The sequence below is a fragment of the Perca fluviatilis genome, chromosome 3, assembly GCF_010015445.1.
Source record: "Perca fluviatilis chromosome 3, GENO_Pfluv_1.0, whole genome shotgun sequence".
NCBI classification, from domain to species: domain Eukaryota; kingdom Metazoa; phylum Chordata; class Actinopteri; order Perciformes; family Percidae; genus Perca; species Perca fluviatilis.
This window is the reverse complement of record NC_053114.1, coordinates 29,235,579-29,260,063: the sequence shown is the minus strand read 5'-3', so window position 1 is coordinate 29,260,063 and position 24,485 is coordinate 29,235,579. Positions and strand designations below refer to the sequence as shown.

The 24,485-nt window shown below is 41.4% G+C and overlaps 1 protein-coding gene across 7 annotated transcripts in view; it reads left to right on the top strand.

The window, feature by feature from the left end:
• LOC120555471 (homeodomain-interacting protein kinase 3-like) overlaps nt 1–24,485 on the top strand; it is a 51,331-nt gene that overhangs the window by 9,120 nt on the left and 17,726 nt on the right. For all 7 annotated transcript variants that reach the window (XM_039794168.1, XM_039794167.1, XM_039794166.1 and 4 more), the window contains exons 2-7: nt 1,693–2,995; nt 16,781–16,904; nt 22,698–22,817; nt 23,324–23,410; nt 23,917–24,101; nt 24,184–24,343. In XM_039794168.1, coding sequence (XP_039650102.1) covers nt 1,693–2,995; nt 16,781–16,904; nt 22,698–22,817; nt 23,324–23,410; nt 23,917–24,101; nt 24,184–24,343 — 1,979 coding nt within the window. The remainder of the gene's footprint in view (nt 1–1,692; nt 2,996–16,780; nt 16,905–22,697; nt 22,818–23,323; nt 23,411–23,916; nt 24,102–24,183; nt 24,344–24,485) is intronic.

The window sequence follows — 24,485 nt, the reverse complement described above, 5'->3', positions numbered from 1 at the left end:
ACATGCAAACGGCATACTGAAAAGCCCCAGCCAGCTGCCATAACAATACCAACATGATAATTAAAACCGTCTTACCATACAGTCTTGTACACACCATTACAAATCCTTTTTAGCTGTATCGGGTATAGAATAAAAACGTTTGTCACTGTGGTGGCCTTCTAGACTGGAAAGCTAGGACATATTTTTTTGTAAGTGTGGCCAATTTTAATTTCCCCGTGGAGCACATCCAATTTTGTTTTCATTCACAACCAAAATGGTTGCCCTTTTCAGCCCTGCTTGGGATAATTTGATAAATTGTTTCGAAGAGAGAAGATGGTAAACAGTGTCGTCAAACCGTAACACAGAGTGTTTTTGTGCAAAGAGCTGTCAAGGGAATAGGTTGAACTTATCTAGCTGCTCAGAATAGAGTCAAAGGGGCTGCTCACAGCGTTAGTGTTATCACAACACAAGTGTGTTGTCTCTCAGGGGTATTTATTTCAGCAGACTCTACAGGGGCACTAACAGCCCAAACCTGACTTGCTTATGTTGTCCTTTTTTAGATAGATTTTTAGACTAACGAGGGGGATATAAGGCATTAAAAATGATTGTGATATGTGTAAAACTACCCTGTTTTATACACAGCACTCGGAACATTGATTTTGTTTTATCTAATTTGTTTTTTATGTAGGAAAACGTGGTTCTGTAAATGTACTGTTGATTAAAGTATTGAAACCCTTGTGGACAAGCTGCTTGTCTCAAAGTGAATTTACCCTGGAATGAAGAGTAGGTCATAGGCTCCTGGCACACAGACAGGGTTGGAAAAGGTCACTGGGCCAGTTTTTAAATATGAGTTTGAGAAATCAAAATGTGATGGTCTCCATGAACATGTAGTGCTTTTTACACACACACACACACACACACACACACACACACACACACACACACACACACACACACACACACACACACACACACACACACACACACACACACACACACACACAATGTGGTAGAGGTAAAAATGAACCATGTCTTAGGTAATTGGACATGTTGGCCTGATGATGCTTTGTGTCTTCATTTTTCTCTCCTTGTCTGTCTCTTATCCTCTCTCCCTCTCTATTGGTTGCCTAGAGACCTGCAGTAGGATGCATGGAAATGGCAGGAAAAGGTCAGGTAAACCTTTGAGAAGTTAGTCATCCACTGTGTGGAGGTTTTAGTGGGTTTGCAGAGGATAGGGCAGAATGGTGAAGGTGTTCTCAAGCACTCCACTACAGCATGTTATCTTGCCCTGATCAATTTGTTATATACGGTTGGAGTGACTGATGTTAGTGGGTGCACTCCTAGTTGTCATGTCATCAAGTAGGAGTAATTAAAACTACAAAATGGGATTTGGTTGTCTGTCAGTTGTTTTGAACTCGTTGTTGCAACTTAAACTCCCCCTCGGCCTTAATCAAATAAAGACAGGAAAACACTGGGGAATTTGGACTGTTCTTTGGTTTTTCAGCTGATGATGTAACGGCTAGATAGGTTTTTGTGATTGCACTGTATGCTGTTTAATATTGGAGTTAGGTATGAATGTGCTGCATAACCCTTTCCACAGTTATTCAGTATGGTTTGTTAAAAATGGCATCATGTAATGTAACATGCTGAAATGGTTTGTAATGGATCCAAACTGACCTAAGTAACCTGTTGCTTTATTCTCTTTCTCTGCAGGTATGGCCTCACAAGTCTTGGTCTACCCACCACACATTTATCAAACCCAGACAAGTGCCTTTAGCAGTGTGAAGAAACTCAAAGTCGAGCCCAGCAGCTGTGTGTACCATGAGAGGGCACACCTGTGGACTTATCTGAACAGCAGAACCCTTGGCATTGTGCACCTAACGAAACAAGCCCACTCGTTTGTGAACCGAGACTTGGCAGTGGGCGTGAAAGTGCGTGGAGGACAAGAGTACCCTGTGCAGACAGTGGTGGTGCGTGGTGTACAGAGACAGCAGCCCTGTAAAAGAGAAGGAGGAGGAGGAGGAGGACAAGGCCCGGCTGCGGCCCAGCAGCGACAGGACGCAGGGATTGTCCACTTGCAGGGCAAGGAGCAGCAGCAGACAGACACAGCAAGTGGGGGCAGCAGTGGAGCAACAGGGGCAGGAGGAGGGGGAAGGGGAGAGGGCTGCAGTGGAGGAGCTGAGGGAGGTGGAGAGGAGGAGGGTGACAGAGAAGAGAACTGTGGAGGTTTGAACTCAGCTGACAGCTCTCAGCGATGTGGGCTGAAACGTAAAAGTGAGGAGCTGGATAACCGAGGGAGCGCCATGCAGATTGTGGAGGAATTGTCAATGTTACCTGCCATGATGCAAACGACAAATGTGGGGAGCGCAACCATGACTGCGCCTGCGGCTGTGGGGGCTGGAGGGGGCCCCTCCAAACAGGGTGTAGGTGCAGCAGGAGGGACTGGAGGAGGGGATGGGGACTATCAGGTAGTACAGCATGAAGTCCTGTGTTCCATGAAGAATACATATGAAGTGCTGGATTTCTTGGGACGTGGCACATTTGGCCAGGTCGTAAAGTGCTGGAAGAGGGGCACGGGCGAGGTTGTGGCTGTGAAGATCCTGAAGAACCACCCTTCATATGCACGGCAGGGTCAAATCGAAGTTGGCATCCTTGCCCGTCTGAGTGGGGAGAATGCAGACGAGCACAACCTGGTGCGAGCCTTTGAATGCTTCCAGCACCGCAGCCACACCTGCCTGGTGTTTGAGATGCTTGAGCAGAACCTGTACGATTTCCTGAAGCAGAATAAGTTCAGTCCGCTGCCCCTAAAAGTGATCAGACCTGTGCTACAGCAGGTAGCTACAGCCCTGAAAAAGCTGAAGAGCATGGGTCTGATTCATGCAGATCTAAAGCCGGAGAACATCATGCTGGTGGACCCAGTGAGGCAACCCTACAGGGTGAAGGTGATAGACTTTGGCTCAGCCAGTCATGTGTCCAAAGCGGTGTGCTCCACGTACCTCCAGTCACGGTACTATAGGTGAGTAAAAAAAAAAAAGTGTTTTTTTTCTTCTAATTATTTTAACAAAGCAAGTTTGAGTTCAGTGCAATTCAAACTAATTTCAGTCTCTGTGGTTGTCCAAACCGCCATAGTTGGGTTAAAAAAATGTACTTCCCCTAACAAAACAAGGAAATGTCTCCCATACTGCACAACATCCTGCCTGTTTAGGGGCCACATACCACACACTCTGAAATGTGACCCTGCTGTGTTTACTAGCGGAGTACAAACTCATTGTTCGTGTCCCTACTGCCTGGGAAAGAAAACTGTGTTCTGCAAGACTTTAAAACTTTAAGAAAAGATTAAGTTTAATTGACTTTGTGGACATTTCTGGTGTTAGTTGCATTTAGGGCGAAGCTGTTTGGTATTAGGAGAAAAAATGGATAGGCAAATATTTGAAGACTGACATTAATACATAGTGTGACAGGGTTGATTAAGATAAAAGAGGTTGGGAGAGAAATTACCGAATGCCATTCCAAACATAAATATACTGTTAAACCCAGATCAGGCTAAAGTTTTAGAAAATCGTTTTAGAACATTTCAGGGAAATGTTGCAGTGGTGTGAACTGGTATTTCTCAGCTCGACTCAAGCCAGCTGCTGCTGGTGTTTCCTGTAACTCAGCATGTCACGTCGCCAGTGGCTGGTTTTAGAACGAAAGGGACGTCACCTTTTTCAACGGCCAATCAACTCATAGACCGCTGATTTTTTTACAGTGTGTTCAAGGGACAGTCAGCTCACGGATAGTGAGGAGATGTTTGCTGTATGTGACAAAAAATGTTGTAGCCTAAAAAAACGCGTGACATTGCTTAGAGCACCTTTTAACCTTTCCTAAGGCACAAGGAATGAACTGTGACATTCAATATTTGCCCAGCGTCCATACAGTTAGGATAACTGCATTGTGCTGTCCCTCTGCTAGTGACCCACTGCTGGTAGGACACAGTGGTCCGTATTGCTCCGGCCCTAGCACCTTTTTATTTGATCAATAGATCTTAACACTTCGAATGTGTAGATACTTAACTGCAGGTTGTGACCTTTCAACATGTGCTGTCTCTGTCCTAAGCAAAAACTATTAGGAATGTCTGCATTTTAAGCCTCGTGGTCACAATTTCTTGCACAATTTCTTGCAGCTTGGCAAGATTAAGTCAATGGATTTTGTGGTACAAACTGATCATGCTTCTTTGTCTTAAGACTTAAGACAAAGAAGCATGATCAATTTGTACCAAGGTTTCTGAGCCCGGGAAAAAGTAAGCAGGATGTATAAGCCACATTCAGGTCAGTGCTAGTTGTTTGTAGTGGAAGGCATTTACATGGCATTTAAATAATTTTCACTGCCTGCACACTAAGCAAATGCAGCAGTATGCTCCGCCAGGAATAAAAATGCTATCGATGAAAATAGATGATTTGATCTCTGTCTCTATTTGCATTTACTGTAGCTTTTCTTCACTGACTAAAGTGAGAAGACAATACTTGCTTTGACCAAGTGGAAAAATACATCTAATTATTGCATTCTCTTTTCATCCCACACATTATTCAATTCATCATTTTTGTGAATATTAGCTCAAAATAGAACTTTCGTGCTTTGCTGTACTTTTGCGGAGGAGGATGTGAACCAACCGTGCAGCTGTTTCAACTCTCACTTTAAACTTTGGTGGCCAGCAGTTTCTCACAGGTGTTGCATGGTGTGTATTTTGATACACAGATGGAAGGTGTTCGATAAACGGGTGACCGTGTTTCCCACAGAACAGAAAGCAATTTGTGGGGAGGGGGAAAGGCTATGTTGGGGGCTAAAAACACCAAACACTATCCTCTTGCAAAGGTGTGTGTGTGTGTGTGTGTGTGTGTGTGTGTGTGTGTGTGTGTGTGTGTGTGTGTGTGTGTGTGTGTGTGTGTGTGTGTGTGGGGGGGGGGGGGGGGGGGGGAGACACAAGTGACAGAGGAGAGCAGGGAAAGGAAATTCAGAAGAACGTGTTTTAAATTGAATTTAAAAATAATAATAATAACGAAACGCAATGTGCGGCGGCCGGTGTTGATAGTGAGGCGCACTGCCACACATTAGTCTATGTGTGGGAAACACTAAGTGACTTATCTGGCAACACATTGTATCCTTAAGTTAAAAAAATAATAATTACTTAACATATTATACCTATCACTGTCATTTGGTAGGGTTACGTGGAGTTGTCATCAGGCTTTGTTTATGCCAATGCAAATAAATATGTAAATACATTTTTTTTTGTAATACAGTTTTGCCAGTTATTTGTACTATGATACTTGTGATAGGCTATAGGCTGAGGGGCATTTTACTTATATTCATTATGGACTTCACTTTAGTAGATACTTCAGTATGTAATGTTATTGCTGAATATTTAGATTTTTTTTCTGATTTGATTCTCTGGTCAGGACAAAGTTGCAAAACCCTAATAGATGAAAAATGCTTTGTAAAAATGTGTTTCCTCCCTAGTTTGTACCCCATTGCAGACAGGAGTATGCAAAGCATACTTTGAGGGAACAGTGTTGCTGAGGCTAGGAGTGAAGGGTTGCTTAAAATAGTTCCTGGGATGCTGGCCAGTGGGCTTTGACTTCTATAGATGGTGAAGCACATAGGCAGCCAGAATGAAATAGGGACAGCTTGAAATACTAGAGAGCTCTCACTTACTCACTCAAGGTCAACCAGCTCTAACATCAGCTGTTTTGGTTTTCATATGTTCATTTGAGTTTGTGCGCAGCATTAAATATTTGTTGGTCAGTAATCTAAATCTTATCTATCAGACACTCAAACCATAAGTTTGACATTTACACCAGCCGCTTCCACAATTTACAAGCACGCTCATAATTTTGCCACCCTGATTTGCACAGCCAGCTTAGTTGGAGCTCTCCTTGCTCAATTTTCTAGAATTCCCTTTATTAATAATAAATAATATACATTTTTAGTTACATATTCAACTAAATAATTGCTAAAGGCAAACTATTCAGGCAGATTTAGATGGAAATGGGACATGGTAGTAAATTATTTCGATGTGGATGTCCTTTCACTTTTGTTTTTTAATGTTTAATTATTTTAATTTTGCCGCATATTAAGAATTTATTGCATTAAACTTGCAGGAGCATTATTACAGTTAAAACCTTTTTGTTTGTGTTCCTATGCCACAATTTGGCATGTAATGGCAATTATGCTCTAGACTGTCCCAGATTAACCAGTACCTCTACGAGCTGTAGTTCATTTTCTTTCACACATTGAATATTTGGATATTAACTTTTCCCTGAAAAGTGGGTATGACATTTTTAAAGAATGAGCAAGTAATCATCCGGACAGAAAACTTGTAGACACACAAACATCTCCCCTGTTATGAACTGTGTACTTCTTTGGGTTAGTGGGTAATTTGTGTTTCCAGGTATTTATATGGCCTAAGTAGCATGCCAAAGTAGTTTTGCAATCTGTCATTTAGCAAGAACCTATATTATGCATCAGTTAGTTCTCATGATGGTGTTTTTTTTAACATCTTCTACTTAATTAACAAAATGTAGTTATTTGGTTTTCAGTCCACTTTAATGTGTCAAATCAGTATCTTTGGAGCTGTGACGGTAGCAACTCCCTTAAGGTTTACAAGAATCTCTCAAACGTGTGCTCACATGCTAAAGGCTCATTGCTGATCACTTCTCGTTGTCGTGCCAATCTGTGCTACGTGCTGACATACACTGCTTCATATTTCCGCCAGCAAATTACTTTGCTGGTGTTGTGCCAACGGTCGCATTGTTTTAATAAAATATGTTGTTACTGGTATAAATAACAAGAACTAGTGCAGTTACCAGAGCAGCTAATGCATCTTTTTATGGTATTTTGGCTGTCCTCTTGCAAAGCTGCGCATTTGTTGTTACATTAGGCTACATTAAATGTGTGCAAACTCAACTCAGTGAACACTTAATTGTTGGCTTTTGCCAGCGTGTTATGGTACAAATATTGTTTGAATAATTCTGCAGAATTTATGATAATACCACAGTGGGCAGACACAGTTCAGCATAATGTGCTGTGATACTACTGCTTCAAAATACTAGCCTTTCTGGCATGCCTATTTGATTTGGTAGTTTAACAAACATTCAAATATAATAACAGAAAAGTAAAACTGCAGAAAGTGCTTCAAATTCCAATATCAGCTTTGTATTCCAGAAAGCCTGTATGTCCTTGAGGGTGTTTTCATAAATAATAAGTTGGGAGACTTCACCTTGAACATTGCATCATTCACTAAGGGTGTGCAGTTGGCAACAATAAGCAAAGATAATTGTTGTCAAGGCTGTACATTGTTGATAGCTTGCTCCTTTTGCCTTGTATTCTGGCAAATGTTAGGCTTAAAATAGATTTCAATTGATTAATAAACTGGGTTGTCTGTAAGCTTTGTTTTAATTTTTCCTCATAAAATTACAAAAGCATGTACATCAAATAAAAGTAATTGCTCCTTAAGCTGTACATGCTACGTTTACTATAGCCTTTACATGACATCGGTCAAGGAATTCCATATAGTTGTGCAAGGAAAAAAAAAGCTTTCATTTGTTTCTGTTTTCTAAAATTGACCCTTATGTTTTTTTTTTGTTTTTTTTTTAAGATTATTTTTTGGGGCTTTTCCGCCTTTAATTGATAGGACAGGTCAGATATGAAAGGGGGAGAGAGGGGGAAGACATGCAGGAAAGTGCTGCAGGTTGCATTCAAACCCTGGGCCTCTGCGTCGAGGAATAAACCTCCACATATGGGCGCGCTCCACCAAGTGAGCTACCCGGGCACCCCCATCTTTTTAATTAGGCCTAACCTCAGGCAAGGGTTCTTGTTATCTTGTCAAGAGCCAGCTGAATTTATAATATTTTAAACTGCAATGCTATAGAGCAGAAGGTCAGTCCACCTGAACTGGAAAATAAAGTCCTTCATTAACACTGGCTTCATGTCAGCAGCACATTGAGCGCAACACTCGATTTATAATCACGATTTTAAGTTCACAATACGATTTTCTTGCGATTTTTTTATTTATTTATTTATTTTTTTAATTAATTTTTTTAACAATGAAATTTCTGTTAAAAGTTTATTTATATAAACTGTGCTAAACAGCACGTGTCATTATCAAAAGTGAAACTGAAATCTTAAAGAAACACGCCGACTTATTGGGAATTTAGCTTATTCACCGTAACCCCCAGAGTTAGACAAGTCGATACATACCCTTCTCATCTCCGTGCGTGCTGTAACGCTGTCTGACGGCTCCAGCATTAGCTTAGCCCAGCACAGATCCTGCTGGTGAATGGTTCCAACTAGCCTACTGCTCCGAATTGTGACAAAATAACGCCAACATGTTCCTATTTACATGTTGTGATTTGTAGAGTCACCGCGTGTACAAAAAACAACGTAACATGAGACACAGACATCTTCTAACTGTAAACAAACCGGGAACTATATTCTCAGTTTTTTGTACACGCTGTGACTCTACAAATCACAACATGTGAATAGGAACATGTTGGCGTTATTTTCTCACTTATTCGGAGCAGTAGGATTACTGCAACCATTCACCTGCCTGTTCTGTTATGGCCTGATGCCGCTGGAGCCGTCAGACAGCTTTACAGCACGCACGGAGATGAGAAGGGTGTGTATCGACTTGTCTAACTCTGGGGGTTACGGTGAATAAGCTAAATTCCCAATAAGTCGTTCCTTTAAATAACAATAAATAAATAAAAAGATTAAAGAAATGCTTGTTTGCGAAGGCCATATGGTTACATTTAAATTGTTTATTTAAAATGTAATAACAATTATTTGTAACAACTTTTTTTCACCAGTAATTTGCTGTTAAACAACAAAAAGAAGAAACACTCTATGGCAGAATGGGATTTTACAACAACACTGAACGCAACACAGGTTTACAGTGCCGGACCCAAACGCAACACTCCCTTCACTGTTGTTTATCCGACAGTTAACTAGTGTCAGCGTTAACTAGTGTCACGAAAAAAACCGGTTGTAATCTTTACACATTTAAATTGATTTTTAACCGATTCACGATGCATCGTTACATCTCTAATGGTTAACATCTGTAAAACTGCCTTTGCTTCACTACCTCTGTGTTCCACTGAATAATGCAGAATACCATGAGTGTGTGGAATTACAGTTCCTGGAAGAGACGTGCGGTAAAGCTCCATTCTTTCATCGTGAAGTCACCATGTAGTCAGTTTGTCTTTGTGGCTGAGCTTATGCCAACTGCAGTGTAGCCCAAACTAGTTTATTTATCCGAACAAGTTTACTCAAAAGGCCTGTGTAAGTATGCAGTGACAATGACCCCCTCCCTATGTGTAGTCACCCTTATTTGCTGTTCTCTGTGTGAGCTGGATGCCACTTTACACTTTATTCCTCCCTGTGAGGACCGAGCAGAGAGGATCAGAGAACTATTTTTGGAGTGTGAGATAATGGCCATGAATAAGAAATAGAGATGGAGATAATTTCTCTGCTCTGCCATGGCCCTTCTTGCAAAGAATAAGACTCATTTCTGCATTGTTTTTTTTTTTTTTTTCTTCTTCAAGTGAGATAAAAATAAGATGCATCTGAAGAAAAAAGCACTTACCAGAAATGCCTATCAAAGGAGTACTCACATTTTGGGAAATGTGCTTGTTTAATATCTCAGTCAAAGAAGATTAATATCAATTTTTTTATCTGTGCAGTACGTACAGTATGAAGATATATCTGGGGTATATTTAGCCTAGCTTGACACAAATACTAGAAGCAAAGGAAACAGCCATTTTCAAAAGTTAATAATACACTTTCCAACAGGACAGTGTGCAAAGCTGGCTTCCTTGCTATGTGAAGAGGACTATTGACATCGTTAGTGCTGTATTGAAGGAAGAAGGGAAGCAGCTGTTTGAGATGAAGGAGAAAACAGTTGAACTTGTTGACCAGGGAAAGACGTGTTTTCATTGGTCAGAGCTATCCACAAAGGAGCAGTAAAATATATTGGAAGCTTCAGGCTGTGAGGAGGAGAAGAAATGGCAACCAAATTGTACCATTACTCTTGCCTGTTTTTGGTTTTATTTTGTGATCGTTGCTGAATATCATACCTGCAGTGTGGGCGGGTTATACTTGGCACCGTCGAGTGCCCGTGCTCGGCCTGCTGTTACTGCTGCGCTCAGCATTGTGCATTACGGTTTGTTAGTGATGGTTTCCATCCAATGCAGAGTTTGCTATTCTCAGTCAGGTCTTGTTCTGTAGTGAACTCACCAAAACCAAATGTTACATAGTGTACCATGTCAAAATCATTAAAAGCACAGGTAGTTTAAAAAAATAAAAAAAGTATTCATAAGATTATTTAAACTATTTTCAACTTCAACTTAATCAGCATTGCTAAAATGCTATGGCATACAGTGATCGAAAGGTTGGAAAGTGAGCTGGGGAGTTTTGAAAAGGGCATCTGACAATGCGGCACAGAAAGCTCTTTGAAGATGCTTCTTTTTCCCCTCCGCTGCCTCTGGATGTGTTTTTCACTGATAACGCATGAGGCTCTATGGAACCCTTTTAAACACAGTGATATTCATGACAACTCTTGTCTCCCTTCCAACATTCATTTCCAGCCTTTGAACAGTGATATTGTAGACAACTCTTGTCTCACTCATAGTCATTCATTTCCAACCTTTAACCAGCGCAGAAGTATCAGTCACCAGACCTGATGTGCACCCCTCTGTCTTTTGGCATGTTCAGTTTTCATACAAAGATATAAAGTTATTTGCAGGACATTGAAGAATAGAACATGAATGTTTTGCGTGTTTGGAAGTTGGTTTTGGATGAATAACTGTTTAGGTGCAGCTATTTGCGTCGGGTCATTGAATAGGATAATTGCAGTTTTGCCTGTGTGTTAAACTTTACCTTAATTATGTCATTCCAGTCCAGTTAAGTTATCTAAAAGGTGCTTATGTACAGGTTAAAGCTGCAAAGATTAATCGATTAGTTGTCAACTCTTAAATTAATCGCCAACTATTTTGATAATTCATTTTTTAAAGACAAAAGTAAAAATTCTTTGATTCCAGCTTCTTAAAATGTTTATAAATATTTTCTAGTTTCTTCTCTCCTCTGTGACAGTCTCCTCTGAATGTCTTTGAGTTGTGGACAAAACAAGACATTTCAGGACGTCATCTTGGGCTTTTGGGAAACACTGATCCACATTTTTCACCATTTTCTGACATTTTAGAGATCAAACAACTAATCGATTAATCGAGAACAAAATCAACCGATTAATCGACTATGAAAATAATCGCTAAAGCCAAGACACACCAGCCAGACAGCTGACCGTCGACAGAAAAGCCAGTCGAAAAGATCAGTCGGGTCCCCGAGGTCCAGAAAACTGCCTCGGAACACACTGAGGCGACACAGACTTGAGAAACGTAATACGTCTCCATAGTAGCAGGTGGCGCTACTCTGTATTGTTGCCCAAGAAATGAAAACCGGCAGCTGATTGGACGAACGCGTCACATGGGTTTGTTTTCTCCGGAAATTCAAAGCCAGACTGTGATGGCGGCTCGTTCAGAATATGATCTCATATTGTACTACAATAGTTCACTGAAACGTGTTTCTGAAAACATTTTAAGCAAGAAATAGGCCATGCAGTTGCTGAATCTGTCTTCATTTCAGATCGACAAAGGTCAGTTTAAAAGATTTTCATCAGATTTTGAGAGACTCTAGTCAGGCTCATTCCGCTCGCCATTTCCGGGTGAGTCCCGACTGCCCTGCCGCCGACTGAACATGTCAGGTCGGCCAAAATGAACGCTGACAGCCCCCCAGGCGGACGACGGCACGGGACACACCCAACCGACTCGAGTCACTGACCTCGCCAGACTGTCCAACGGCCGATTATCGGCCCTGTGTGTCCCGGCCTTTAGTTGCAGCCCTAGTACAGGTGCTTTGTGCTATCATTTGTCTTTGAGTTTGTGCCTGTTTAGGAACACTAATTCATGTATTGTCTATAGCCATTTTATTCCTGTTAAGTGTCACAGCGGAAGTCTATCCTTGCAAAGCATCCATCACCTTGCTCATCTTTTTGTTGTCTCACCTGTCCGTTTCCTCCAGAGCTCTTGCATGTGGCGGTGAACAGTCACAAGGCTTCTGCTCCTGTAGCATTCAGTGGCCCTCAGCGGTTACTTCATACCCTCAGGATGGAAAATATATTTGGTTTCACAGGAAGATGCTGGAGTTGGGTTGATTTGGACGTGCAGCCATGGCAACAAGAGAGGAAGACCTGCTGTTTTTTGTTTGGCTCTCTTTATTTCACTCTGTGATTTTACATGTTGCACTGCTATTGTGCATTCAGAAGGTAAAAGGAGGAACAAAAGTATATTATATTAAAAAAAAGAATACAATGTAACCATCGTCTGTGTGCCCAGAAGCACTTTGCATAATCTTTGGTGGATTCTGACGGGGGAAAAAACAAATGAGAAAGCGCTAAACATAAGATGACTCCTGAATGTTCTATTCCTTCCTTCTCTTGATCCTTGTCTTTGTTATTTTCCTGAAAAATGGAACAGCTTCAGGTTTTGATTTCTGGGACTGCCTACGTGTATACTGGCATCCTTATTATGGTTGATGTATTTCTTCCAGGTTGTTAGATTTTGAAAACAGCCCAGGGCAATCTTAAAATGTTGTTTATCACGTGGATAAGAATACTGTATCCCTGACATGGCCATACTGCTGAGTTGTTTTGTTATAGTGACTATTGTTTTACATAGGACCCGATTAGCAGGCTTTTTGACTTTAAGAAATAGGGACCGATTGTTAATTAAAGCAGATTTTTGAGGCATGTATAGAAGCGCTTATCCTGCACATCTTAAATTGATTGAGTCGGAAGGCTGTCAAACTCAGAAGTTTGAATAGCAGCTATTGATGCACTTATGCATTGGCTGTTGCAGGGGTCATGACTGTCAGGTTTTGGTTACAGAGTTGTCTCTAACTACTAGACCAACCCGATAATGCCTTGTTGTGCTGCTCAAGTTGTTCAGATTCTGATTAGCCTGGTGTCCTGATGAATGCAATTGTGTTGATATCATTGACTGTAAATATGAATGGACAATGCGTCCGGTTCGGCGAAGTGCTGCAAATGCGTAAGTGCCTTAAACCTGCGTTCTATCTGAATTCCAGCAGGGGCGACACATGCGGTTGCAAAAGGAGTTCAATTTCTGTAGAAGTCTATGAGAAAGTGACCCACTTCTTACTTGATTTATTACCTCAGTAAACATTTTCATAATGAGTTTATGGTCTCAATTGCTAGTTTTAAGTCTTCTGCAACACAGAATGATGTTCATTTTTTGAATTATGATTTCAATTACTTGAATTAATAATTGATTTTAAAATCGGCGATAAAGCAGGGGGTGTTTTAGGGCGTGGCTATGAAGTGATTGCCAGTGAAAGTATGTAACGTAGAGTGTAAGCGCTCCTCCCTCACTCCTCCCTCTCGTCTAAAATCGTCACACCCGCAACCAGGATGGCTGCGCCCGTAACGGCAAACTCGACGACTCATAGAAGATCTCCACAAACCAATGGGTGACGTCACACATGGTTGGCACCCGGTTGATATCTAGCTTCTCTCTCCTCCACGGAAAACCTGTTCCTTAAAAATAGGACACGCCTGTGAGGCTGAAATGTTTGGCATAACTGCCTGGTTGGTTTTCTGCTGCTATGTTGCCTACTGCACCAGCTGTTGTGTGCATTTGTTTGGACCATGTGATGAATAAGTCTCTAAAACCTATTTTAGCAGGTCTTAAATTTGCTGTTGCTATCCATATGTCCCACACCATTCGGTCCCATATGGCTTCAAAGACGTCAGAGTAGTTGTCTCAGGATTGCCTTAGTTGGTATGTCCAGCTTTCTGAAATAGTCGTTCTTTAGATTATTTAAATCCTCTGGATTCCTTCATGATGGAAAATAGTTTGTTGAGGGTTAGGGTTTATCTTGTGTATGCTGAACGGAAGTGAAATGATAGGTCAGTCACTCATGTTTCTCTCACATCATTTTTAGCGGAGTTATTCTGAGCAATGCTATCATAGTGTGTGTGTGTGTGTGTGTGTGTGTGTGTGTGTGTGTATATATATAGGCAATAAGGGTATAACTTGAAATAATTATCATAGCAGGATCTCAATATATTTGTATTAATACAATTATTAAGATTATAAACCATGTTGAATTATCCCCCAGCCCTGTTGTTACATAAAATAAGGAATGGAAGGAAAATGTCACATAACATCCTTCAACATTTTGGCCAATTCATTGCATCTACGCAGAGTCTACGCCGTAGCCTACGTGGATGGCTTACGCCGTAGTGAGGATTTATACTTGTGCGCTGGTGTGTCTGCTTCCTTCTAGACTTGCACTACTGTCTGTTCAAAGTAAATGAAAATAAATGTATCCTTATGCTTTTGGGATTTTTTCAGCTGTGCCAAACTCACCGAACCATATCTCCTAAACTGGTATGAACCGAACCGTAATTTCTGTGTACCGTTACACCCCTATTAGGTAGTCGTTGTGTCTTATAGGTTTAACTAGTGCAGTGCCCGTTCAAAACATGCCTGTTCTGAAGGGGCCGATTGCGTGCTGCTTGCAGCTTCCTGGAAAAACGTTCATCTCGTGAACTTCACGCTCACAAAAAATTCTTTATTAGATTCCTTCCTTTTGAATCTGTATACAGCCGTACAACAGCATGCTCCGTGTAACGTCTTTTGCACCAGCTGGACAGAGTGATTCCTGCCTGGAGTGACTTACTCACAGAGTTTTCTGCCTTTATGGTGTTTCATATATATTTATTTAGTGAGATAAGCTTGGAGGCCACTCCTGCACACCAAGACTTGTATCAGGCTACATCATGCTGTCAGTGCATTGTCACAGTTGATGGATGGATAGATGGATAGATGGATAGATATTGATCCCATAAAATTGGAAATAACGGTGTTGCAGCAGCAAAATATCAGACACACAGCACACATACAGAGTATACATTAAATAATAGGAAACAATATACATGAAATAATGATTGAATACTACACGAGCAATATTTAAAATATATACAATTTGGAAATAAAATGTACAACTGTTTAAATAGATATAGATAAACTTAATGTGCAAGTTGGGGAGCAAAAATGTACAACTGTTTCACTAGTAATGATAGGATGTAGATAAACCTATTGTGCAAAGGCTTTGTGGTGTGTCCTAAACGCCGAGTTCTTCAGTTGTCAGCATGTCTTACATGTATTACTGCTGACCGGCTTGCGTCACCACTAGCCATCCTCGTGACATGGTATTACAGTGCTATTATGGAGTTGACTTGAAGTAACACTGAGCGAGCAAATAGGTGAAGAGGTAGGCTAATGACCGACTGTGATACAACAGCCTGTCAAAGCTCTTATACCGGCCTGGCTGACCTGCTAACCCACTGACTCAGCCTGCTGACGCTTGGCTAGGCAACTCTCACGCACAACACTGACTTACGTACTTAAGTAGGGATGTAAATTAACAACTGTTTACTGCCTGGCATACTTTGTGTGTAGGACGGCCAATTTAAACTGCCAGTGTTGGTTACGCAGGTGCCCAAGCGGTTCCAGGAAAGTGGCTGCATGTGTTTACGAACAATGCACATAACATCGCGGCAGCGCAACGGGTACAAGTGTGCAGCTGTCTGCGGAACGTGTGTACGAGCCTCCGGTAAACTGGGACTCAGTGTCCTGCTTGTCAGATAATGGTGAATGGCCCGTTAACGAGGGCCGGCTATCGGTCAGAAAAAAAATCGAAATTAGCATCCCTACTTACAAGTCACTTGGCACCGATACACATGTAGCACAAATTCCCATCTGACTCGCCATAAACGGGAATTCCACAACATTATTATACATTATACATTATATTTCCTCAAGTAATCAGCACCAGCCTACACCGCCCAAAAGCAATACATCATTAGTGAAATTGAGGAAAATGGTTTTAAGGTGGTGTTAGTGCAAAAATTGTACTGTATAGCTTTTATGTAAACACTTAAATGCTTAATTATTATAAATAATAAATTACAAACAATATATCAAAGGAGTTTATATTCTTATGTATGTACAGTACAGGCCAAAAGTTTGGACACACCTCATTCAAAGTTTTTCTTTATTTTCATGACTATTTACATTGTAGATTATCACTGAAGGCATCAAAACTATGAATGAACACATATGGAATTATGTACTTAACAAAAAAGTGTGAAATAACTGAAAATATGTCTCTTATATTTTAGATTCATGAGGTAGTCACCTGAAATGGTTTTCACTTCACAGGTGTGCTTTGTCAGGGTTAATTAGTGGAATTTTTTCCATTATTAATAAAAAAGCAGAGGGTGGCTACTTTGAAGAATCTAAAATATAAGACATGTTTTCAGTTATTTCACACTTTTTTGTTAAGTACATAATTCCATATGTGTTCATTCATACTTTTGATGCCTTCTGTGAAAATCTACAATGTAAATAGTCATGAAAATAAAAAGGAAATGCATTGAATGACAAGGTGTATCCAAACTTTTGGCCTGTACTGTATCTTAGTGTTTAGCGGATGGTTTATGAAGTTTGTTACAGAGCTCTAAAGATGTAAAGATGGCACCAAAACATATTATTTAACTATCGTTATATGAAAAATTATGTACGAGTATATCACTGTTTAATATTTTCATATTACTGTTTAATATTTTCATATTACATGTCATTATTGTGTGACCTTAGACTAACAGTTGTTTGTTTTTGTCCGTTCACAGGGCTCCAGAGATTATTTTGGGATTGTCGTTTTGTGAAGCCATAGACATGTGGTCCTTGGGCTGTGTCATAGCTGAACTTTTTCTGGGCTGGCCCCTTTACCCTGGGGCCCTGGAGTACGACCAGGTAAACAACCATCTTCTCACCACTGCTCACTTTTTAGCTGCCATTGGCTCTTGTTTATCATTGTTTGTGAAGTTTCCGCTTTTCAAGCCCTCCTGTAGGCCTACTGCTATCCTCTATTTTCTGTTCTATATGCAACGTATCCCAGCATCTCCAACTTCTGGTTCCAACTTCTATGACTCAGTCTCTCCCCTCTGTACCATCTCCACATGGAAACTGGTTTGCTCTGGCGCAGTGGGCCTTCCTTCCATTACCAATCAAAGCAACCCAGAGGTGTGGGTTCGGTGTGTTTTTGTTTCTTAGTTTGCACTCAATCCAGCTTTGTATTACAGGCGTGCCTTCAAGTTACTGACACAGACATGGCTCCCACTGTTGAAGTTTGCGGCATATGTGATCCATGACCACTTTAGTCTAAATCTCCCAAAATACGTGTTGCAAAGATTCCTTGGGGAAGATGCTGACAAAGCCATAAAAAGGCAGACAGAGAGGTTCAGCAGCAGATTTAAGTATGTATGTCTTGAAGCTAGGACAAGAATGCAACATTGTCACAGTGTATACAGTAGGAAAACTCTGTTATTATATTCTGTGTGAGATTTAGACTAAATGGCGTTTTAAGGGTACTGAAGGGATTTTTTTTTGCCGGACGACATGGATAGAAAGGAGAGGAAACTTTTGAGGTTTAGGGAAAGAAAAACCTTTGTCCATAATTACACACGGAAAGAAAGACAGAGATGGATTGTTTAAATGAAGGAAGAGACTGTGGGCTCAAGTGACTTACAGTAACAAATTAGTGCAGTATTTTCTGCTTCCTTGGTGACGTACGTACCCTGAGGATTGTATCAGCTGGTGTCTGTGACAGTGAGCAGAAAGGCATATTATTGTGATTGATGGTATGTCTGTTAGGAGCTGTTGGACGTCTGCCCCTCCCAGTGGAGCACTGACCGTGTCTTCGCAGGACTAGACTGAGCTGGGCTTATGTTGAGCTGCTTTCCCCTGCCCTGGAGCCCTATCTACTCAAAGCCTGCCAACAGAGCCTCAGTCAGATCCTGTTTTGTCCCATACAGCACCCTACATTACAGCACTAAGCCCCACTGCACACTCCACTCATACCAAAGTATTTTTATGGCCTGGCATCATTTTTCACTCTCCCTAGGAATGAGACAGGAGAGATAACTCAACACCTCCGAAAGAGATTTGACTTGAGCGCAGCACCACCAGTCTAAATATGACGAATCTGTTTTTGCACGAGCCAGTCAGCATGTCGCAAAGCTGCCGTAGAGATATCTGGGGGGAGCCTCCTCGATTTAGTAAGGGACTGCTTGGATCTGATGGGGTTGACAAGAGTGGATGGGATAACGTTGTCATAGTTAAGGAGCGTAAGAGAGAATAAAATAAAAAGCAAGATAACAGGTGAGAAGGAACCTGTAGAATGTATCAGATAGAGATCAAAGTCTGCTGTGTGTAAATGGTTTACTTTGAATCCATGTACAGTGTAAACACGGGTACTGGATTGTGTTAGAGGGCTTGAGTAATCTATAGAAAGAAAACAGAAGCATATCACATTAGGTTTCAGCCTGTTGGATCTTGCACCTCTCCTGTTACTGTCTATTGTTGTCTGCTGATTAAAATACCTGCAGTGAATGTTAAGCTCTGGATGTTCTCTGGGATGTCTGAACTTCCCACCCTGGCCAGTTTTAGCAGAATGGTTATGTAGTAGAGTCGGAAGCACATCCTGGAGGATCCCTGTACTTGTCATGTGCCTTTGAGTAATATACTGAATCCCTGTGCTGTGACTAAACTATGCTTTACCACCCACCACCCAACATAGGAAACACTGTCTCTCTTTGCCATGCACCATGCATGTGCAGGATATTCAATTTGGAAAAGCAGACCGTGCAGGAGCATAGGACTAAAGATGAAAATATATTTTATTTGGGATTCTCATGTTCTGGAGGCTTTAATTGCATAAGAATGTCATAGTCCATCGTGATGTTTCATTGTGGACATCGTCATATGCCAATTCATCATCCAACCCTAATCAGTCCTTCAAACTTCAAAATAGAAAGCTTGTAAATTGGTATCGCCTAAAATAAAAAGCCAACTGACTGCATGTCAGTAAACAGCTAGACAGCTGACTGCTAGTGTGAAGTGTCATCCAGGGGCCACAGGGTGGTCTGGCCAGAGCTGACTGCCTCCCCCCTAACCCCTTCCTCCCCCTTTTCTTCTTCTTATCTTTCTGCAAGGGGTCTTGTTCCATGCCACACAGCATATTGTATTTATAACTCTGGCTCCTCCTCCTCCTCCCTTCCTCCCCTCTCCTTACCTCATCCCCCAGTCACACCATATTTTACTTCACTAGCACGAGGCTGCTCACCTCTTTGATGCGACAAACCTCACGATTCAGCCAGTGTCTCATTATGAGTGGCTATGATTAGCCCTTGTGCTGTCTTGGGTATGACTCCATTCCCCATATTTTTCATGATCCCCTCTCTATCTCTTGCTTCCTCAGGCACCGTATAAGTGGTGCAACCATGGGGGTCAGTGCACACTATTGCAGAGCCCAAAGTTATGTGTGCTCTTTTCTTTTTTTCTTTGGGGCTCGGCCTAGCTGGCAACCTGGAGTGTCACTGGAAGCAAAAAGGATTTGGTTTAGTGGGGTTCAGGAGGAATCTTTCTGTTTGTAAGCTGGCGCAAACTAGGGCTGCAGCTAACGATTCTCGATGAATCGATTCAGTTGTTTGGTCTATACAATGTGGATCGGTGTTTCCCAAAGCCCAATATGACGTCCTCAAATGTCTTGGTTTTTTTTCCACAACTCAAAGATATTCAGTTTACTGTCAGAGGAGTGAAGAAACTAAAAAATATTCACATTGAATCAGACTAATCGATTCATCTTTGCAGCTCTAGCACAAACTACAATACCCCAATGTCGAAAAATGTGGAAGAGATTCATTGTACAACGGGTAGGTAGGCGGGTGTGTGTACATTATTCTAAGCTGAGATAGGGCTGGGTATCGTTCAGAATCTTTCGATCCGGTGCCAATTTCGATACCTCAGTTTCGATACCGATTCCTAACGATACTTTTTTCGATACCATATGTTTTAAAATCCATTTCAACATCAACAAAAATACATTAAACACAAAGCTTTTATTTTCCACCTTAATTCAGAATTCCACCTTAACAATCAAAAGAGTTATCAAAATTAAAAAATTCTGGTAAAACTGCTCACTCAGAGTAACATTAATAAAAGTGCATTGCCTTGCAAGCTCAGCCTGTCAGTCAGTCATCAGGGCAGAGAAACCACCGTTGTGGCTGCTTGTAAGAGGAAGTGTAACGTCAACAGCACCGCGACCGCTTTCGGCTCGCCATTAATATCATATCGCAGCAAACGCTGTCTGCGTGAAGTTTTAAAAAACTGTAACCACACTTGAAACCAACCGTGACTCTGTGACTTCAACAAAACTGCAGTCCGTTTACTCCGTCCGCACCTCTCCGTGTGCGTGTGTGTGTCGGTCGGAGCTCCGCTCTGTGTCAATATGCAGAGAGGACAGATAAGCTTGCGCTTACGTGCTCAGACGCTTTTGGAACCGAAATTTGGCACCGAAAGATAAAGAATTTTTCGATACTCATAGGATTGGAGTATTTTTTTCGATACCATAAAAGTATCGACGTTCGGTACCCAGCCCTAAGCTGAGATGTACTTGTGTAATTTATTGCAGTGAGGGATATCATTGAAATACATCTTTTATGGTGTTTATTGTTATCTGGTCTGCCATAAAATAAATGCTGCCTGTACTTCCTGTCTGCTCTGCAGCAGGCCCCGGCTCGCTAGATATTTGTTTTGTGGAGCAGTAGCTTTGCACCAGGGACCTCACTGGTTTGTGAGATCTCTGCAGAGACACGCCTTCCAGGAAAAATAAGGGTTTTCCCATCACAAGAATTTTCCAACCCACACAATACTGGCTGTGTTGTTTTTTGTGTCTGTTTCTGTTTATATGATGTTGCAGAACTACAGCACAGCTATATTATGGACATGGAGGGGAATTTAGTCCATGTACCTTCAGGGTAAAGTTTGTTGGACAGTGTCAGTAATCCTTTACTGTTATGAATAGTGAATGTGAAAGACAGAAAATGAGAGAGAGAGGGAGATTTTGGTTGGTAAATCATGTACTGTGAAAATGACTAAAGGAAAGAGCAAATCCAAAAGGGAGAAAGGGACAGTGACACAAGGGGCCCTATCTTGCACCCGGCGCGGCGCAAAGACCGGCGCAAGTGTCTTTGCTATTTTAAGATTGTCCAGCGCCCACGTCGTTTAAATGGCAAATGCACCCGCGCCCATGGGCGTGCTGGTTTTACAGGGAAGTGTGTTCAGGTCAATTCTTGGCGTATTGCTATCTTGAGGCAGCGGGAAGTGATTGCGTCATTGACCAACAAAAACCTGGTCTAAAGTCAATAACGCAGCAGTGCATGGACCCTTTTTTCTGCCGTCAAACTAGCAAAAGTGGATTTGGACACACCCTAAAGTAAACACACCTGCACCATGCGCTTCACGCTGTGCGATTAGATCGATAAAATAGGGCCCAATGTGTTTTGTGATACTTGGATGTTAGTGTGCCTGGAGATAAGCGAGGGGATCTCCACCATCCCATCTTAATCTCTTAGCAGATGAGATTACATTCATCATGCATGCCGTCAGAATCCCAATGAATGCATTGCTTGATCATTAACTCATCTATAGCCAACTAACACAGACATACTGTAGGTCCCACCCACACAAACACGGACACATTGCAGTATTTGCACCTCAGCAACAAACTCAAAAAAAACCTTGGCCAGGGGGAGCAGCTTGAACAAACAACAAAAACAAAAACATTTTCAGTCTCTGTAGTTAACTTTTAAGATGTAAGGTGCCTCACAAACACTCATTTACGTTTAGCAGGCAGCAGGGTGGAAACTTCATACATGTTAAGTAAAGGGGTGAGGACATGTTTGTTTTACATCTAGATTTTTTGTGTATTTCAAAGAGAGAGGGAGAGATAGATCGTATAATATATTACATGCTTCATATGAATGTGTCCAGTGACTCCTTGATGATTCTCACCCCTCTCCCAGTGTGTGGCTCTTTGCTTTTTAGCAGCGCTGAATCTCTAATGGTTGTTGTCCTTTACACTTGGGTGTGATTGACGTCAGTCCAAGCTTCTCACTGGCCTCCTCTCATAAACCTATGTGTGACACTCTTGCCCCACAGCATCTGACTGACAAGCATCATTACATGGCAAACATTTGGCATTGACGGGAACCTTGTTATCGAAAAGACCCTGACACCTTTCAGAGATCATAAACACAAGCTATGCTCAGTACAGGCTGGGTCTCATTTGGCTTTAGCCATTGGTCAGGAATGTGCCATCTTCAAGGTCTCTGCAGTTATCCCCACTGTACACGTCCACACACAGTAACGTTAACTCTTGATAGTGTGATGTCACTGTGAATTACCTTGTAAATTGTCCGTACATAAAAGTGTGTGTCCGTATGAAGTGCTCTGGTGACGTGTTGGTTTTGGAGAGAGCATGGGTGATGGAGAAATGAACAATAACAGTGAATAAACAGCATTTATTCTTGTAGTGACATAAGAACTAAGACAAATGTAGATAGTTTAATATAAAATGTTATTACACACAATTTTTTATTCCTACTTTAAACCCATTAAAATTGCCTTTTTATTTAGCTACAAGATGTTTTTCTTCTTCTGTTCATATTCTGTTTTCTTACTCGCTGTCCTTCTTATGTCCAACAGATTCGCTACATTTCTCAGACACAAGGTTTGCCAGGGGAACATTTATTGAATGCGGGTACAAAGACTGCACGGTTCTTTTGCAGAGAGTCCGACTCCCCTTATGCAGCATGGCGACTAAAGGTGAGGAGTATTTACATACGTGCAAAATGTGCTGAATTGGCTTGTTGCTGCTTATTCAAAACAACTAACCTTTTACTCTTGTTTTGCTTCACTTAAACCTGATGGTGAAAATCATAGGTCAGCTCCAACTCAGTCGACAAATATTTTCCTCCTCCCTCTGGGCAAACAAAGACTGCAGTTCCCAATAAAGAAACAATGACTTTCTGAAACAAACCGAAACATGCACAGAAGAACTAACCGTTAAGATAAAGCCTCACATTGCTTCACGTACTGTGAATCAGCTTAAGTTCTACAATGACATTTTTCTAAGGCCATGCATTTTTGTGGGTATTCATGAGTCATGAATACCCACCCTGGCTCCCTTCTTTGGAATCTGATGTTGTGTATAATCATGTTTTTTAATTTCCTACATAGCACGTATGAACCAGTTTATAGAAAAGTAAACCATTAAAACCATAACAGAATTCAGTTCTTGCTGCCCCGCTAAACATTTTCTTTTTCTGTAGTCAACAGACGAGCATGAGACGGAGACGGGAATGAAATCAAAGGAAGCCAGGAAGTACATCTTCAGCTGTTTGGAAGACATAGCGCACGTATGTTCAGCCGTCTCGGACCACAATGTACCTCACAGGACTTGAGGAAGTTCAACATCAAATGTTGAGATGATGTAGAGGAAGTACACCCACAGCTGTATGAATATAATGCACATGTTATTACTTGGAAAGAAAGGAGTGCCTCCAAGCTCAACTTCCTTTCAGATAAATGCTTAACCCAAATTTAAAAATAAAAGTTCAGGTTTCACTTACAGTACTCTGTAGAAACACATCATGGGTGGGAATTCCCCAGGAAACCATCAAAGCATGCTCAGGTCTGTTATTTCATAAGTCAGAGGAGATTCTTAAGAATTAACGTTCATGACTAATTGTTTATCATTCTTAGGAAATGGGTATCATATTAAAAACGTGTTAATTCATCATACACTGAGCACACTGTAATATAACCTTTCTCATTTGACTTTACCTTTTTCTTTTAACATGTAATCTATTAATGAACAGTTATTAAGACCAGTAGTTTTAGCAGGAAATCATTTGTTTTCCAGGTGAACTTGGTGATGAATCTGGAAGGTAGTGACTTGTTGGCGGAGAAGGCAGACCGTCTGGAGTTTGTGGGCCTGCTGAAGAAGATGTTGTTGATTGATGCAGAAGAGAGGATTGCCCCTTCGGAAGCTCTCAGCCACCCCTTTGTAACAATGCATCACCTGCTCGACTTTCCCCATAGCAACCAGTGAGCCCACCTTGCCTCAGATTTTGATGTTGTCATTTTGACCTTCCTACATCTCTTGACTGTGTCCCTCCTCTGCCTGTAGTGTGAAGTCATGTTTCCACATCATGGATGTTTGCTGGACTCGTCCCAGTGCATATGAGGTGGCTCACAGAAATAAAGGTCCTTTCATCAGACCTGTGACAACAAACGCTGCCGCCTCTGTCAACCACCCATTCAGCAAGATTACCGGTGTCCACACTCAAGTAAGTCCTTCAGGATGTGTCTGCAAAATCAGATATCACGATATCATTGACAATATACAGTGCTGCTCATAAGTTTATGAACCCATCTTCAGGATACTATGCATTCTGATAAAGTACCCCATGCCAATCTCTAGGTATGGTG